Raw genomic sequence first — 19,266 nt, forward strand, 5'->3', positions numbered from 1 at the left:
TAATGAAGACCGCTAATTAGTGGGAAAAAATATATAATAATTGTGCGTTATGCGATAGCATAAACCTTAACTTTTTACAATAGAAATAAAAGAGGCAACAGGCAAGATCCTTATAGAACTCCAGATAGCATGGGTCGTGGCATGAGGATAGATTCATAAATGTTCACTTTGAAGAAGAGGTTTACGAGGAAAGATTAAATTAAGTTTGTTGGTTGGAAAACAGTCATTCATGTCAGATGTTATCGGATGCCTTTACAAAATGTAAAAAGATTTTGTAAATATCTAGACTTATTTAATATTTTTTAAATGTGCGACTATTCATATGCAATTGGCGTACGATTTATAGACAACATAAGTAAGTTTGACGTCATTTTGAAAATTATATGTTATATTTAACAATAGTCAACATGCAACAAAAACATGTTTGTGTTCATGTACGAAAACCTAACAACAACTGTATACATAATTATTCGTGTACAAACCCTACATAGAAAAATATGGTTCGCTATTATAAGAAAAATACATGTTTAAGTCGGTTCTCAACAACTATTGAAAAGATTTTATTTGTATTTGTGAAGTATTTCAGAATTTGATATCAGATTAACGCGTAGAACACGATGATGTTTATTTATATTTTCGTCATTATCATTATAACATCAAATGCAGGTAATATATTTTTTATTAAACATAATTATATATTTTACACTATTATTTATACATATTGTTTGTCCTTGTTATTTGTTGTATGCTGAATATGATAAAGTCAATGCTAGTTGTCAACTATCTAGAGAGCTATGGATTTTTAATTATTATTACTATTTAATATGATGTATTAAGTAGGTTACTATTTATAATATATTTCATTAATGTTTGTCCTTGTAATTTGCAATTCGCAATAATCTCTAATGACAACTTCTGTAAATATTTACTGAACTTACCTGCTATCTGTAGTATTTTTATCGGTTTTCAAAAAACTAATTTCTAAGTATTATATTATAATGTTTTAAGGCACACACCTAACTTATTGATTTGTTTTATGTTGAATATTATAAAAAAACAATGCTAGTTGTCAACTACCTAGAGAGCTATGAATTTTTAATTCTTAAATTCTTAATAATTTTTACAAAGCTTTCAACATTTAATTTTAGTCATGTGCATGTTCTTAATAAATGACGATGGATTGCTTTAAAAAAACTACGCCGGTCGCAAACGATACTCCAGAGAAAACAAACTATACAAGTTTTAGGGCCCTCAATTTGGTTTCAAATTACAATTAACAATGAAGGGTTTTGGGCGAACGACAGGCGGCTTGGGCAACTAAGGATAGGGAAAAGAAAATAATTAGTGTCGTCTAATGCAAGTAGATTACTATATTTGTCCTGAAAAGGACGGTTTTTTGTGATCTATGAAGGATCCCTTGCCATGGTCGGCGATTGATATACCGAATAACTATAGTTATTGTCTTCCACGTTCCCTGACGTAGAAAATTACTCATGGCAACTGTTAAAGATTTTTTCATTGTTTTAGAGGGAGCTCGCCAAGTCTGACTGGCTTTTATTTAGATGCTCTATGACTGCTCTATGGCTGCTGGTGTTTAATAGCTAGCACAGTCGCGTTATTTATTATTTCATATTAGTTAGTGGTGACCAATAAAGAACAAATGTATGTGTTCCTTGTAAACCCAGACTTTGTGCCTGGGACTAAGGAATTGATAGAAGTCATATATCCTCTTCAGCAATTTTAGTTTTTTTTTGTTTTTAGCATGTTCTGATTCGTATAAGCGTAATTTTCGATACACATCCAGTGAAGAGCAAATAGATCACTCTCCATCCTTTTTCAGCGAAATTAACAGTCTTTATCTACAAGACAGGTATGATATTATATATGTACCTATTTACTTATTTACTTTAGTTTAACTGTATTTTACAGTGTTTACTGTTTATACCAATATATTTTAATTGCTTTGAATTACTTATCTTAAATTATTCATAATAATTTTTATTCTTAATATACATAACAGTATTAATACCTTACTTTAATATTTATTACAGATATTCAAACGTGGTTTTAGTTGTAAATAATGAACGAATTTCCGCTCATAAACTTGTGTTAGCTTTAAACAGCGAATATTTTGGGTATTTAATTCTTATTATTAAGTATATTCACTATTGATAATGTTAGCTTAATGTTAATTATTTAGTATAATAATAATAAAATATGTTCTCAATAATTAATTACTTATCGATAACGTTATTAAGTAATGTTGTTTTTGGAAAATATGAAAAAACATATTTTTACCTCAATGTTTTTAAATTTTTGTAAATGTTATATTTATTATAGAAAAAATTCTTATTATAAACTAATTTAAAATGGCAAGCTTAATTTTGTGTTACTAATAAAGAAATAAGAGCTTTTTTTGTTTAAAATCAAGGTTTTTTTTAAATTTGGTTATATTGTTACATTGTTAATTTTACAGCGCTTTATTCTATAATGAAGGTCTTATGAAACCCTTTCAGACGGATGTGACACTAGGGTTGGATGGAACTTCTGTAAGCTCATTTAAAGTACTTCTTAAATGCATTTATACCGGTCAATTGAATTTAAGCATCTTAGAGGTAACGTAAAATTAACGTAGCTTACCGGTTTTCAAACGGCTTAAAAACAATAATTGTTATAGGACTATTCGATTATTTTTTTTTTGAGGTTTTTTGTATTTAATTGAAAAATATGTACGTGAAAACAATATTCGAATGACTAACCTGTTATTCGAATGGCGAATTATTAATTCATAAATAATCGATTAGTATTTTTGCTTATATTACAAAATTCCTCAGTAAATTATGAATTTTTCGATTATTGGTATACAATTTTGTATTATTCTTTCAGGACAATGTGATTATAGAATTATTTCGTCTTTCAAATTTATTTAAAGTTCCTAAAGTTTTACTTGCTGTTTCCAAGCATTTAGGAAGTAAAATTGATGAACAAAATGTGTTCACCATATTTGGTCTAGCCCGTCATTATCAACATAATGAACTTATAGCAGAATCACTTAACTTTATGGACAGCCACGCTTTACTTGTATTACAGTCCCAAGATTTTTTGTCTTTGCCACCCGTAAGGATATTTTAAAAATAAATCTTTATCATGAATTATGTTGTGACTAAAAAAAAATTCTAAATTCAGGAAGCAATACAAGAAATTCTCATTCGAGACACGTTTGTTGCTTATGAATTGGATGTATTCCGTGCGGTTTGTTTCTGGATCAAAACGCGTAAAGACAAAGGAGATCCTGAAGCTACAATCGAAGTATTATCAAACGTTAGAGATTCATTGATACGTGATGATAAACTGTCGTCAGTGATCAAGGAATCGCAGCTGGATAAAACGGAAATTGTAGAAGCCATACGATTGGGAAACTTGTTGTCACCAAGTAAACGTCAAACTCCAAGACACTCAAGTATGCACATTGTACATATAATTAGATAGTTATTCAACAGATTTTTGTTAATTTTAATTATTTCATTTTTTCAGACCCCAATATCAATATGGCTAGTTCGTCTCATGGCACTCAGGTTAAAAGAAGAACTGACGGCAATAATTTGGGACGCGAATTATGAAATTAATTATTATAAAAAATAATACTAATTTTTTATATTTTCTGTAATTTTTTTTATTATATATACAAAAAAAAAAACAGAAAGTCAGTTAATATTAATACAGTTTAATCCAATAATAATGTTTAAAAAGTTTTTAAAAAGTTACCTAATAAAAATTTTTTAAAGGTTTCAAGATGTTTTTCTCAATACTGTAATCCAAAATTCATTTTACGAACACAAAATATCTATTTTTATTAAATAAAAACCGATTTTTTAAAATATTTTATGCAATTTTTTTCATAATCTATAAGAAACATGCGTTGCGTCAGTATAAAAATATCAATGATTTAATTAGAAGTTTCGGGGAGGGGGGGGATAATTATTAATTAGTATATCAAATTACAGTAAACAATATGTTAAGGCTTATATTAAAAAAAAAATTAAACCATTAAGAGCCTCCTAGAAAAATGTCAACATCCATCAATCTTCAATAAAAGTAAATAAAGTAGAATTTCTAAAATTACATGATATAAAATATGCTTATTTTTTTTTTTTTAAATAAAATATAATGACAAATTAAAATTTTTACTCGGTATAGCAGCATGATGATCTATTTTTTGATAAAAAAAAGTATATATATATATTTGTATATACAGGGTGGCCCACAAAGATTTGACAAATTAAATAACTTTTGTTCTAGTGAATATTTTTGTGATTTTTTTTTTTTTAATAAGTTATGCTCATTTGCGCTATAAGCACCACAGTTTTTATTGCATTTGACTGTTTTACTTTTTTTAATTTTTTTAAAAATTGTTTTATTACATTTTTTCAAAATTTGTATTTTTATTCGTCCGTTCAAAAGTTATAGCGCAAATGAGTATAACTTATATAAAAAAAAAAAATTTCAAAAATATTCACTAGAACAAAAGTTATTTAATTTGTCAAATCTTTGTGGGCCACCCTGTATATACAAGTATATATTTATCGTTCAAATAGCTTAAATAACTTAGTGCTTAACGATTATGATATATTGGGATATATTAATCATCGTTAGATTGTAACAACAAATGATAATATGTTCAATCTGGGTATAAATTCCGAGGACAGTTAGGGGGGCTTAATTAACGTAGTACATTTTTTTTACAAGTATTATTAATTATAACGTAGGCAAGTTTGCAGACTGTTGGTAATTAGTCCGGGCGTAGACAGCTGAGCAGTGGTCGAAAGAAAATTAATTTTGATATTATTGATGTGTACAAAATAGGTATAATATACCGCATAAATACATTTTTGATTAAGTTTTAAATTTAAACAAATATTTTTTTATAGTTAATTTCATTTTTAACGAAAGGCGTTTTAAAATTAAAATTATATTTCAATTGAATACTATGTAATAGATACGACAAAATTATATGGGTCTTTTTGATTTTGAAACTAATTTATTACAAGTATAGGTTGTAGTTGTATACAAATTAATTCTTTCTGTTAATACAATAATGTTTACTATATAGCTGTTATAATTTTTTTATGATAAAATACAATTAGACAATATTGATTTCAACTAAATTTTAAATTTCACAATTATTCATTAATTGTATTATTTTGTCCATTTATAATAGAGACTTTGAAGCATATAAACTTTAAAATAGAGCTTTACCAAAATTCTAGAGAGAAAATATTTTTATAGCATCCTTATTTTTTGCATTTGAACAAATTTAAGATTTATGTTTAACAGTATGGATGATTAAGAGTAGTTTTCTCTTAACATTCGTATTTACATAATAAATAATAAATACAATTGTATGTAAAATCTTTTACATATACACCAAACAAATCATAATAATCTTTTAATGGATTGTAGCAGACTTTTTAATAACATATGCATACATATGCCTATCCATATTAGCGTTAATAATTAAGTGGACTAGGTATTTTTATTTTTTAACATAAATATATTTGGGGTTTTGAAAAGCAATTTTAAAATGTCTGTAAATCTTTGCTTTTAAGAAGCATAAAGTATCTAGAATTGTTTAATATTTTTAAAACGTGCGACTATTCAATTGGCGTACGATGTATGGGCAACATATGTTAGTTTGACGTCATTTTCAAAATTGTATGATATATTTAACAATATACAACAATAACATGTTTATGTTTCTATACGAAAACCCATATACACCTAACACCAATTGTATACATAATTATTCGTGAATAAACCCTATATAGAAAAATATGGTTCACAATTATAATAAAAATACATGTTTAAGTTCAGCACCTATTGAAAAGATTTTTTTATAAGTGTTTATGAAGTATTTAAGAATTTGATATCGGATTAACACGTAGAACACAATGGTGTTTATTTACTTTTTCGTCATTATCATTGTAACGTCAACTCCAGGTAATATATTTTTTATTAAACATAATTATATATTTTACACTATTATTTATACATATTGTTTGTCCTTGTTATTTGCAATTATCTCTAACAACAACTTCTCTACATATTTACAGAACTTATCTGCTATCTGTTGTAGTACATTTAAATATCGGTTTTTAAAAAGTAACCACAACTAATTTCCAAATAGTATATAATGTTTTAAAGCACACACCTTACCTACTTATTGATTTGTTGTATGCTGAATATGATAAATTCAATGCTAGTTGTCAACTACCTAGAGAGCTATGGATTTTTAACTATTTTAAATATTTAATATGATGTATTAAGTAGGTTACTATATTTGTCCTGAAAAGGACGGATTTTATGTGATCTATGAAGGATCCCTCGCCATGGTCGGGGTATACCGATACCGAATAACTATAGTCATTGTCTTCCAAGTTTCCTGACGTAGAAAAGTACACTTGGCAACTGTAAGAAAACTGTTAAAGATGTTTGTATCGATTAAGAAGGAGATCGCCAAGTCTGATTGGCTTTTATTTAGATGCTTTATGAATGGTTGCTGATGTTTAATAGCTAGCACAACCGCGTTATTTATTATTTTATATTTGTTTGTGGTGGCCATTAAAAGAACAAATGTATGTGTTCCTTGCAAAAATTCCCCCACTTTTTTCCCAGGAACAAGGGATTTTATCACCTCTTTAGCTAGTTTAGTGTTTTTTGTTTTTAGCATGTTTTGGTTCGACTAAGCGTAATTTGTCAGCCATAGCCAGTGACGAGCAAGCAGATCTCTCTCCATCCTATTTCAGCGAAATTAAGAGTCTATATCTACAAAAGAAGTATGATATTGTATATGTACCTATTTACTTTATTTTATTCATTATTGTTTTTTTTTGGTATGACTGACCGTTAACTTTAAAATTATACATTATCATTAAATAAAGGAAATAATACGCTTTTTCTTAAAACAGCCCTAAATTCTGAATATGTTACAAAATTAATTATTTTATATTTTGAAGTGGTATCAATATTTTTTACAAACATGTATAATAATTATGTTTCTATTAAAAAATAGGTATGTGAAAATAACAAAAATATAAAAATTAAGTGTTGCTGGATGGCTAATTACTTGTATTATTTTTTTCTATTTACTTCGAAAACGTATTAACTTTTAACGGAAAATTATAAGCTAAATATCAGAATTATCATGGTATTTTTACTAAGAAAAGGCGAAACTATTTAATAATTGCACCAATATATTTGAATTGCTTTGAATTACTTATAAATATGTTAAATTATACATAATGATTGTTTTGTATTAATATTTATAACAGCATTAATACCTTACTTTAATATTTATTTCAGGTTTTCAGACGTGGTTTTAATTGTAGATAATGATAGAATTCCCGCTCATAAACTTGTGTTAGCTTTAAACAGCGAATATTTTAGGTATTTGATTCTTATTTTTAAGTATACTCCTTATTGGTAATGTTAATTATTTATTATAATAATAATCAAAGATGTTCTTAATAATATATTACTTATCGATAATGTTATTTAGTAATTATGGTTTGGAAGAGTGAGGTGATAACCGCTAACCAATTTAGCCCAATGACAATTTTAGCTATACATTTATTTTATATGATCGTATAGAATATTATTACACTTTGAAGCTTTTAACATAATACAATTTTACATGGTAAAGGCCTATAACTGTAAAATTGAGTATTTAAAACAGTAAAGTAATAAGAACGAGCTCTTAGATTAAAATCAAGGGTTTTCAAAAAAAAAAAAATAAATTGGTTTCTATTATTGATTTGTTTTTGACAAAACATTTTTATATAATATTAAATGAATGTTTTTGTATCGTTTGTTTTTGTACAAATAATCTCTTTTTTGTAGACCATGAAATTAGACTATAATAGACTGTGCTTTACATATTGTAGCACACATAATTTATTGATTGTAATAATTGTTAATTTTACAGCGCTTTATTCTATAGAGGTCTTTTGGAAACCTTTCAGACGGATGTGACACTCGAGTTGGATGGAGCTTCTGTAAACTCATTTAAAATACTTCTTAAGTACGCATATTCGGGCCAATTGAATTTAGGAAACTTAGAGGTAACATAAAATTAACGTAGCTTACCGGTTTGAAAACAATAAACGTTAAAAGACTATTCGATTTTTTTTTTGAGGTTTTTTGTATTTAATTGAAAAATATGTACGTGAAAACAATATTCGAATGACTGAGTCGTTATTCGAAAGGCAAATGATTAATTTATTAAATAATCCATTAGTATTTTTGCTTATATTACAAAATTCTTCAGTTAATTATGAATTTTTCGATTATTGGTGTACAATTTTGTATTATTTTTTAGAGCAACGACATTATAGAATTATTTGGTCTTTTGAATTTATTTAATTTTCCTAAAGCATTAATTGGACTGTCCAAGTATTTGGGTGGTAAAATTGATGTCCATAATATGTTCCCGATGTTTGGTCTGGCACATCATTATCAACAGAAAGAACTTACAGCAGAATCACTTAACTTTATGGACAGCCACGCTTTGCGTATATTACAGTCCCAAGATTTTTTGTCTTTGCCACCCGTAAGGATATTTTAAAAATACAAAAAAAAAAATCTTTATCGTGATTTATGTTGCGTCTAAAAAAAAATTCTATTTTCAGGAAGCCATACAAAAAATTCTCATTCGGGACACGTTTTATACTCCTGAATTGGATATATTCCGCGCGGTTTGTCGCTGGATCAAAGAGCATAAAGACAACATAGACCTTGAAGATAGAACCAAAGTATTATCAAACGTGAGAATTACTTTAATAAATATTGAAGAACTGTTGACTGTTATCGAGGAAACGCAGCTGGATAATTTGGACATTTTAGAAGCCGTAGAATTGAGAAAATTATTGTCATCACGTAAACGTGAAACTCCAAGACATCCAAGTATGCGCAATTGTACATATAATTAGTTACTCAACCAATTTTGTTAATTTGAATTATTAAATTTTTTCAGACCCCAATTCCATAGCTAGTTCGTCTCAAGCTACTCGTAAAATTATACATAAATATGGAGGCACAAATTATTATGATAATTGATAAAATATTATAACCAATTTTTTTTTCTTAAAATGTATTATTATCTATAAAAAAAACTTTTATCTGGTCAAAAATATAGAATATATACAAAAAAAACCTCAAAAGCCAGTTAACTTTAGTCCAATAATAATGTTAAAAAGTTTTTAAAAATTTTAAAAAGTTACCTAATAAATATTTTAAAATGTTTCAAAATGTTTTTTCAAGTATGATAATTCAAAATTAATTTTACGAACACAAAATCTCTATTTTTTCAAATAAACCCGGATTTTTAACATTATCAGATTTTTTTATCTGTAAGAAACATGCGTTGCGTCAGCATAAAAATATCAATAACTCAATTAGAAGATCAGTTCATTTGGCATTAAACTCTCACTCTTTTTAATATGGCTAGTTCGTCACATGGCACTCAGGTTAATAGAGGAACTGACGGCAATAATTTGGGACGCGAATTATGAAATTAATTATTATGAAAAATAATATCAATTTTTCATATTTTCTGCAATTTTATTATTATATATACAAAAAAAAAAACAGAAAGTCAGTTAGACAAATGCTTTTTTCACATGATTCAGTTTTTTCGTCTGGTATACCTAATTTGTACTTAATTATTTATTATATTTGCGCACGAACAAAAGCAATATCTATGTAAAATTTCAAATTTCGGTATATTTTACAATTTCTTATACTAACTTTATACAAGAAAATGAGATACGGCGTTATGTGTTTGTAGGTGTTGTAATTATATTTTAATATTTTATTGCCATATAGATTGTAATATACACTATATTATAATATACATAATAGGTATATGCCATGTTTTAATGGTGTGTTGAAACTTGAAACTGCACACACTTCTGCGCCTTATACTATACAGGTGGTATAGATCATAGAATATAATATGGTGTTACATAATTGTCGAGAGTGTGGAGTTATTTTGTTATTACCATTGATTATAAATACCAATTCCCGTGACAATATAATCTTGCGGGCCCTTAGCTTTACAAATTTGGGGGAAGGGGGCATTAGAGACGTACACCCGCCCAAAAAAATTATCTCTATATTATCCCTGTTAATAAAGCTTCTAAATAATTAAAATCATGTTTAGTATACAATTATTATGTGTATGGTCAATTTTTTTTTAACATTGTTTTTGGTTTAAATAACATAAACAAAACCACAATAATAATAAAATCAAATTATTAAATAAAGTTATGTCCGGTCTGTTTTATCAAAATTTCTTCTTTTTTGCTTTTGCTTCAGCAAACTTATAGATTAAATCCTCGAAGTTAACCTCTCGAGGAGTTTCTTGTTCGATTTAAAAGTTTTCTTGTTACATTTTTAAGCGTTGAAATTACAGCTAAAATTTCACTTGTAAATGTTTTTAGTATGACTTCATTGTATTTGTTTACCAACTTCGTAGCTTCGCTTAAAAGTTCTAAATATGTTAATAAGGCAAGACAAGATGGTTGTAAACATGTAAAATTTAGCATTAATTCGAGAAAACTTGAAAACCGTTTATTAACTTGATTTTTTAATCAAGAACCAACGTTCGATAAAAAATAGTTGCACGAAATAAACTTTTTCGCATCTTTACTCAGTAAATCAAGCAGTTTGCTATTGAGAACAAAATAGTAAATTGTCAATAATTATAATAAATTGTCGAAACAAATTTGTAAAGAATTTTCCCAGCTTTTTCCTACTTCAAATAATAAATCGTATGCATCACTATTGAGGTAGTAAATAAAATACACGGCCGAAGACAAAAATATTTGCCATAACATTAATTCAATTCCACTTGACAACATATACGTTTATATAGTGAAAATGTTTGAACAACCATTTATAATGATTTTGTTTTACACTAAACATTGGATAAAACATAATATCACCTAATAATGATGTATTACAATTGAGTGTGTAAGTTCAAGAGACTTTTGATTAGGAAGCAGATGGTGTTTTTCACTGGCCATTCCGTTGGATGCAATGGTCTAGCAGAAATATATCGCTATAAACAAACGACTTGTTATTATCATGTGTAGTGTAGCATTATATTGGTATTAATATCAATATGCGTTTGCAAGTGTCATCGTGGTTATGTCGAAACCTTTGGTGTCGGGTGTCCTGGACCCGTCGGTTGACACGAGCAAATCGCCTAGTTAGTCAGTCGGAATTCAGTAGTAGATGATAGCAGAACCTCATATAGTAACAGAAACTCTTTAAAGTTAAGTTTTTATTTTAAAAGTGTAATCCGTAGTTAATAGTATAAGTTTAATAATAAAAATCAACAGTTTATTTTAGTTCAATAAACATATTGGTCATTCTTTCTTTTGCAAAACACCTTCTTTTTGCCCGGCCTATCCATTTACATCACATGCTTGTATAATATTGTTTATTATCAACAGTATGAACCAGCATATTTTGTATGATTTGTTTTTTTTAAATATAACATATGTGTGTACGAATAAAAAATCCATTTACAATAGCTTGTGTCGTGTAGATTATGTAAGTTTCTCAACAAAATCTCTATTTTTTCAAATAAACCCGGATTTTTAACATTATTAGATTTTTTTATCTATGAGAAACATGCGTTGCGTCAGCATAAAAATATCAATGACTCAATTAGAAGATCAGTTCATTTGATATTAAACTCTCACTCGTTTGACATGGAAGTTACAAATGGGCCAGCAGGAATTGTGTGCACGTTATAGATCATTAAATTTATCGTTGTGGATTAATTCAACATATTTTGTTGGTTGTCCGATCGTTGCCTATTTGACAATAAATTATTGAACATTGGACAGAAGACGATATAATATTAACGTTATTGTGTGTACCGCACACCGTCTCACTTAGACGGAGAACGTGTGTCCATAAACATTCCACTGGTCGGTCACAATGGAGTGTTTAGTTATGATAGACACACTTTATAAATTATATTAGTTAATAATAAAAATACTTTAGATATGCGCATATTTGCGACCGGTTTCACCCACTCCGTATAACCTACTAACCCGTTTGACGGGAAGGGAAAAACGGCGCTGTACATTATATTATATAATAAAATAACAAAATAATAATAATAATAATACCAACAACACAACAACGGTAGTCTCGCGTCGGTACATCGATGCTGCACACAATAATAATAATATGTTGACGGATTAAGGTCGTTTATCACTAACATTATTTTTATTGAAACAGTTTCTACCGCGAGACACCACGACGGCGTTTGTCCCGGTTCGAGAAGATAGGTAGGTATGTAGAATGTAATTATTTCATATATTTCCTTGTGTCATTATTATTTGTATTAAATGTAAAATTTCGCCGCAGCCGCTGTTGTCGCCGTCGTCGTTATCACGGATTGTCGGACGATGCTTATCTCTAATCACGTTGATAACGTTGTTGTGTTTGCGTTCAAAGTGGTATTGACAAAAAAAAAAAATAATAAGTTCTAAGACGTATATTATTAGTACTCGTACTATACCATCAATTTTTAATTGCTCGTACAAATGAGTAATAATAATATTACTTAATGTGTATTTTTACCGATATTTTGTCCTTTGGTTCGGGTTTGGCCACATTGTTGACACTGTTCGTTTTCCGTTAACAATAATAATAATAACAGTGTATCGTTGTAAAATCGTCTGGTTATTGTTTGCGGTGGCGCGATTAATTATTGGAAAGTCGGATTAGCACACAGATATCGGGTTCGGCGGCACATATTACCTTATCTTCGAACCGACCGTTGTCGTCGACGTTCACTGGAATCCGTAGGTAATGGCCGTATATTATTTAATATTACTATTACTATTATTGTTAATATGTATTTAATAATGATGTTTACGGGCCTCTATGTGGGATCCGCGCACTCGTTGATCGCACTTCGCCTGGGCAACAACTGGCGCAGGCTTTGTGTGTTTTTCACAAAAATTATATTTTCCATGGTATAAGCGATGTGTATGTGTTTTTTCCTGCTCAATTGTGTCTGTCCACAGTGTCCATAGTTTTGTTGTAAAATCGTTTTCCCACAATGAGTGTGTTTGGCTCGGGTTGAGTATGACTGCCTCGTTAATACTTAATGCATGTTCTTGATTTTTTTGACCAGCTTACGGACCCGTGTTCTACACCCATCGCAGTAACTCAACGATGAGTGGCCAGCAAGTGGCCGATGGTGACGGCGCTCCTGGCGGTAGCAGCGGCAGCAGTAGCGGGACCAGCGGTGATCACAGTCCTATCGAATGTAAAACACCACCATCCATAGCCAAACAGCACAGTTACGAGCAAATTGATCACGCCCACTTCTTGGCCAGCGACATTGGCACTCTGTATCTAAATGACAGGTATAGTACTGTATTTGTACATGTTTACTTTATAATATTCATTATTGTTTTTTTAGTTATGACTGACCGTTAACGCTAACATTATATTTGAACAATCGTATACAAGATAATAATTGCTTGTTCTTTAAGCAAAATATGAACAACTAACATTATTTGTTTTTTCATATTTCAATTTGTGAACACAGTGTTGACAATTATGTAATACCTAGTTATGACAAAATATCATTAGTCGTTTTGATTTTGACAATAATATAACACAAGTATGTTTACCTTGTATACAATTTTTAATACCATAGTCCACAATTTAAACAAATATATTCTCTATATTCGTATAGTAGTATGTTAAATAATATTGTTAACTTAGTTTTTAATGATAAAATAGAATTAGACAATTGATGATAAACTCTTAAATTAGTCATTAATTATATTTTTTATTTTATTTTATACTAGTGACATACAAAATTCATTGCCTAACTATTAAAGAAAAGTTATTGGTGTCTGTATTAATACTTAATTTTATAATTTCAGGTTTTCTGATGTTGTTCTAGTTGTGAATGGCGAACGATTCCACGCCCATCGAGTTGTATTAGCCTCACGAAGTGATTATTTTAGGTATTTTATTTTATCATTAAGCATATTACCTTAGATAGCTTAATGCTTAATAGTTTCATAGCCCTAATAAATGTAGTTAGTAATAATAAATTACTTATCGATAATGCTAATTTTTTTTGTGACTGTGCTGTCTCAACCCACAACATTTAATTTCATCCATGAAAATGAGCTTTAACACGTTTAATAATTAATTTATAATTTGGTAGCTGAACTGAGATCTTAAAAATCTTTTACAGAGATGTGGTTTTTATAAATTAAATTTTTTCTTTTTGTATCTGGACCTATAAATTAGAAATTGTACCTAAATACTTAACACTAGGTAGTACTTTATACCAATGTGTACAAATACCTAATTACTATTACTTAATTGGACCAACAATTAAACATTTTCCCCCTTTCTTTTAAAATCTTATTTTTATATGATTTGGTTCCTGTAGTAATTGGACTTTGATTCAGAAACCAGACTAGTACATAAAATAACCTATGATACTATTGCACAAACAGCTAGAATGGTTTCTTCATGTACCATAAATAAAAAATTGTTGAACGATATTTTATAAAGCCTAATGAAAAAATATTACCCCTTTATCTTTCAAAATCAAGAGGAAAACCCTTAAAATGCTACCATTTTTATAAACAAAATTCTAAAATCTGTAGTTGCACTTTTTTAAGGTAATTAAAAAAATCAAATCACAATTATATAGTTTTTAATGTCTATAAAAATATTTATTATTTAATAAATTATTTATGTATTATTTTATCATAGAGTTATGAAGTACCATATTTTATTTTTTTCATTACTCCTTATGATAACTATCAATATCATAGTAAAAATATAAAATATTTGTAGTAATTGTGTATTATTTTTAGGGCATTATTATATGGAGGTCTTAAAGAATCCCATCAGTCAGAAGTGAAAATTAGTGAAGCATCAGTAAACTCATTTAAAAAACTGCTCGAATATATTTATTCCGGTCGAATGAATTTAAGTATTCTAAAGGTAACTTAATCGACATAGTTTACTGGTTTTCAAGTGGCCTAATCAGTAGATTCATTTGTTTGAGTTTCAGTTATTAAAAAAATCCCTACCCTAACTAATTATTGTAACATACTACAATTTTGTTTTATTTTTAAGGACGAAGTGATTTTGGAAATATTTAGTCTTTCAAATTTATTTGGATTTTCAAACTTAGAACTTTCACTGTCCAAGTATTTACGAAGTAACATTAATGTACATAATGTATGCTCGATGTTTGCTGCAGCACGTCTTTATCAACACAAAGAACTCGTAGTCGAATCACTCAACTTTATCGACAACCACGCTTTGGACGTATTACAATCTGAGGCTTTTCTGTCTTTGTCGCCCGTAAGGACGTTTTGCTCAATAAATTTTGCTCATGTTGTGAAAAAAAATTGTAATTTATAGGAAGCACTACAAGAAATTCTCAATCGTGATTCGTTATATGCTTATGAATTGGATATATTTCGCGCGGTTTGTCGCTGGATCAAAGCGAATCAAGACGACGAAGATCCTGAAGCTAAAATTAAAGTTCTATCTGCTGTGAGGTATCCGTTAATGAGTCTTGATGAGCTTTTGTCTGTGGTCAGAGAATCACAGCTGGTTAGTTCAGATAATATTTTGGATGCTATACAATTAAGGAACACGTTGCCATCACATAAACTTAAATTTCGAGGACAATTAAGTATGCATATTGTATGTATTATTTTGTATTTAGCAAATTATGTTAATTTCAATTATTTCATGTTTTAGAACCCAATTTGAATATTGCTCATCCTTCTCAAGGCACTCAGGTTATGCAGGGAGAAATGCGATCGGCATTATTGGAATCGGATTCCAGTGTTCATGATCATGAACGAGGTTGTACAAGACATCTGATTAATGAAACTGACGGCGGCATTATGATCAAATTGGGTCACCCATCAATTATAAACTATATTAAAATGCAGTTATGGGATAAAGATTTAAGGTGTTTTTAATATTTCAATTTTTCTTATCAGAGATGGGCATTATTCAATAATAAAAACAGATTCAAATAATTATTAAAAATAAAAAATTATTTATGCATATTATTTATAAATAATTGATTTATTTGTCAATAATTTAATTTATTCATACAAATTTTTATTCATTATTTGAATCATTTTTGCACAGATCTGTTTTTAATATTTATTCGTGTCAATGCTTTAATGAATTCAATTTAATGAAACAATTTGTTCAATTTATATTAGGTCTTACTCTTATTACATTGAAGTTTCAATGGATCAGCACGATTGGGTGCGTGTCATAGATCACTCAAATTATTATTGTCGATCAACTCAACGTTTGTGGATTGATCCTCGCGTAGTTCGGTATATACGTATTGTCGGCACTAACAATACTGTTAATAAAACTTTCCACGCTGTGTCGATGGAAGTCATGTACAATACAGAAGAAATGCACTTGGTGGAAATCGAAAAAGGATTAGTGGGTAAAAAAACCTGTTCTTATTATAAACAATTTTTTTTTTTTATCTAATTGACTGATTTTAATCATTTAGCTCCAAAGTATAATGTTGCTACAATGTCTATGAATGCAATTGTAATAGATGGTGTAAGTCGTTGTCGCAATTCACTGTTGGATGGAAACTATAAGGACTACGATTGGGACTGCGGTTATACATGTCATCAGCTAGGGTCGGGTTGTATACTTGTTCAACTCGCACAACCATATATGCTTAGTTCAATGAGGTAATAGTTAAAATAACTTGCATTTTTGGTAGGACTATTTTGTTTAATATGATCATAGTATTTGTTAAACGTTATAGTGTCTTGTTAAATTACCAAAGAGACCACTATGTCTGCCTAATATTGTATGAGTTTAGCTCAGAGTATTCACTAACTCATTAATTTTTGGCTAAATCAAAGTTATTCATTATTGAATCGGCAACATTTGTTTAAAAGTTCTTGATTGTTGATGTTTTTAATGAAACATTTTCCTATAAAATGTGAACTATTAAGTATTTATCGTAGAGTCGATAAATTAATACATATTTTGTAGTAATGATTTATAAGATTGATAATATTATATTAAATTTTTAATGATGATTTATATTTTCTGTAAATTTGTTGTATCTGTTTGATAGTTAAAAGAAACTTCTTCCATTCAAAGTATCACCCAATAATGAAAAATGAATTTTAATTATGCAAAAAGTTATATTAGTAAATATTAATCATGTTATAAATAATAAATGAATGTTTTAACATTAATATATAATTCATTTATGATTTTTATTTAATAGATAATAATTATTCAGTCTTAATAACTTTTATTTATTAATAATTAAAATTATTTATGAATACAACACAAAATTATTGTATTTACCGAATTATCAGTTTATAACTTCTATTCATTATTCAAATATAAGTTTTGCATAAGTCTGGCAATAAAAGACTAAGACTATATTATTGTCATCATTCACAGGATGCTGCTCTGGGATTGCGATGACCGATACTATAGTTACTATATTGAAGTTTCTGTCAACACTTGGGATTGGGAATTGATCGTAGATAAATCCAAGGAGTTGACACGATCATGGCAGGTGCTGCAATTTAAACCAAGGCCCATAGTGTACATTCGTATTACTGGCGTTTATAATTCAGCAAATGAAGTGAGTAAAATTATTCTACGAGTAGTATTTTTAATTGTTAATCACTCTTTCACATTGTAGGTTTTTCATTGTGTACATTTGGAGGCTCCTGCTCAAGTAGCGTTAGATTCCAACGTCGTTGAAGTAGATCGAGCCGTAGCAAATTTACAGGTTACACCAAAATTGGTACGTACTTACATATTTTTATCTTAAAATAATTTTGTTTGTAACATCGTATTGTAAGAAATGTAACGAGAATTTATATTTTAGGAGGACAACGAAACAGATGATCCGATATTAGAAACATCGACACAAGCTCCAGTCGTTTAAGCTAAATTCAAAGTATAAGCTTATTTGTTCCTTACGCACTTAACAAGATAGACTGATATTAATATCAAATTATATTTTACTGTTATATTATTTTTTCACTTACAATATTTATATATATTTTTGTTTTTTTGTTTGTTTTATAAATGTATGAAGTATAATATTTTAGAATTCTCAAATTTTGTAATTATACCATAAACGAAACTGTCGAGACCTTTTATTTTGCCAATCGTATTTTATCTTGTTTTGTCTTTGCACTATACTTTTATTTTATAAAAAAAAGACCTGTATATTTTATTAAATTATTATTAATTATTAAAATGTATAGGGACTTTATTATTATTAAAATGTTTGGTTCTTTTACTTAAATAAAATAAAACTTTGTATGTATGTAAAAATTAATAAAAGTTTGTGTGGGAGATTGTTATTAACATTGGTGTTATTTACAATATTGAACGATAAAATGTTGACTTTTTTGTCAATGTTTCCATCTACAGCTACAACTCCAAGACAAGAAACATCAAACCGAGAACGCAGTAATTCAGGACTTTTGGGGTGAGGGGTTTTCAATATAATTGGGAGTTAGGTGCGATGATAAGTATAAAGGACGTGATGGTTTGTTTTTATTAATTGGTAATATCATCGTAAAATATTAGTAATTAATTAATATTAATAAGTGTTGTGATATTTAGCCCAGATGATCAAAGTAATGACTTGTTGACATGAGTGTAACCTGTTGTAGCTGTAAGAGCTGTAACCTTCCCACTAAATATATTCAAAATCATATTAAAATACACTATACTTCAAATTTAATTTACAATTTGTATTTTAGAATTTGTAAGTCTACAAAATGTGTTTGCAAATTAAATAGTAATTTAATAATTAAAAAAATAATAATAACCAATGTTTTACAACTTGCAAATTGTTTTTTGTTGAGATTAGGTACCTAAAACTTCATAGTAACTATTTTATATTTTAAGCCGTTTTAATATTGTCTATGATATATAATACAAGACCTTAACGACCTATCGCTAATATTATAAATAAATAATTCTATTTGTTGAAAAAAATTTGTTGACGGTTGAAAAATCAACGTTTTGTTTTAGTTTTAAAAAGTTGTTAATTTTTAACATGAAAAGACACGATTGGAAGTTTATCAAACATTTTTTTAATTACCTACTAACTACTTAATTGAAACCAGAAACTAGACGATGAATAAAGGATGTTGG

General features: G+C 28.4%; 3 protein-coding genes across 7 annotated transcripts; all 3 read left to right on the forward strand.

Moving 5' to 3' along the window:
- The first annotated feature begins 528 nt into the window (after positions 1–528).
- Positions 529–3,640, forward strand: LOC126840816 (BTB/POZ domain-containing protein 9-like). Of its 2 annotated transcripts, XM_050576771.1 has the most exons (7): positions 529–666; positions 1,762–1,870; positions 2,052–2,135; positions 2,477–2,615; positions 2,887–3,117; positions 3,187–3,460; positions 3,535–3,640. In XM_050576771.1, exons 1-7 carry the CDS (start codon positions 618–620, stop codon positions 3,618–3,620), a joined length of 972 nt encoding a protein of 323 aa, XP_050432728.1. In that variant the 5' UTR covers positions 529–617; the 3' UTR covers positions 3,621–3,640. The 2 variants fall into 2 exon arrangements, with proteins under 2 accessions (XP_050432728.1, XP_050432729.1); XM_050576772.1 differs by lacking the exon at positions 2,052–2,135.
- A 2,236-nt stretch (positions 3,641–5,876) lies between these two features.
- LOC126840817 (BTB/POZ domain-containing protein 9-like) lies at positions 5,877–9,213 on the forward strand. Its single transcript, XM_050576773.1, has 7 exons — positions 5,877–5,997; positions 6,725–6,833; positions 7,360–7,443; positions 7,982–8,117; positions 8,375–8,605; positions 8,685–8,958; positions 9,029–9,213. The coding sequence occupies exons 1-7, from the start codon at positions 5,949–5,951 to the stop codon at positions 9,109–9,111; spliced, it is 966 nt and encodes a 321-aa protein (XP_050432730.1). The 5' UTR covers positions 5,877–5,948; the 3' UTR covers positions 9,112–9,213.
- A 2,757-nt stretch (positions 9,214–11,970) lies between these two features.
- On the forward strand, positions 11,971–18,336 carry LOC126840303 (BTB/POZ domain-containing protein 9-like). 4 transcript variants are annotated; one of them, XM_050575951.1, is made up of 13 exons: positions 11,973–12,366; positions 12,442–12,885; positions 13,217–13,451; positions 13,980–14,063; positions 14,934–15,063; positions 15,199–15,429; positions 15,490–15,766; positions 15,835–16,051; positions 16,314–16,552; positions 16,622–16,811; positions 17,545–17,731; positions 17,792–17,896; positions 17,981–18,335. In XM_050575951.1, exons 3-13 carry the CDS (start codon positions 13,258–13,260, stop codon positions 18,038–18,040), a joined length of 1,914 nt encoding a protein of 637 aa, XP_050431908.1. In that variant the 5' UTR covers positions 11,973–12,366; positions 12,442–12,885; positions 13,217–13,257; the 3' UTR covers positions 18,041–18,335. The 4 variants fall into 4 exon arrangements, with proteins under 4 accessions (XP_050431910.1, XP_050431911.1, XP_050431908.1 ...); XM_050575953.1 differs by lacking the exon at positions 12,442–12,885 and having other exon boundaries at positions 11,971–12,366; positions 17,981–18,336; XM_050575954.1 differs by lacking the exon at positions 12,442–12,885 and having other exon boundaries at positions 11,971–12,362; positions 17,981–18,336.
- The last annotated feature ends 930 nt before the right edge of the window (positions 18,337–19,266 follow it).

The sequence above is a fragment of the Adelges cooleyi genome, unplaced genomic scaffold (genome assembly GCF_023614345.1).
Source record: "Adelges cooleyi isolate 19-005CV unplaced genomic scaffold, UGA_ACOO_1.1 ACOO_flye_CR_arks_rails_tigmint_CR_PRNA_376, whole genome shotgun sequence".
In the NCBI taxonomy this organism is placed as follows: domain Eukaryota; kingdom Metazoa; phylum Arthropoda; class Insecta; order Hemiptera; family Adelgidae; genus Adelges; species Adelges cooleyi.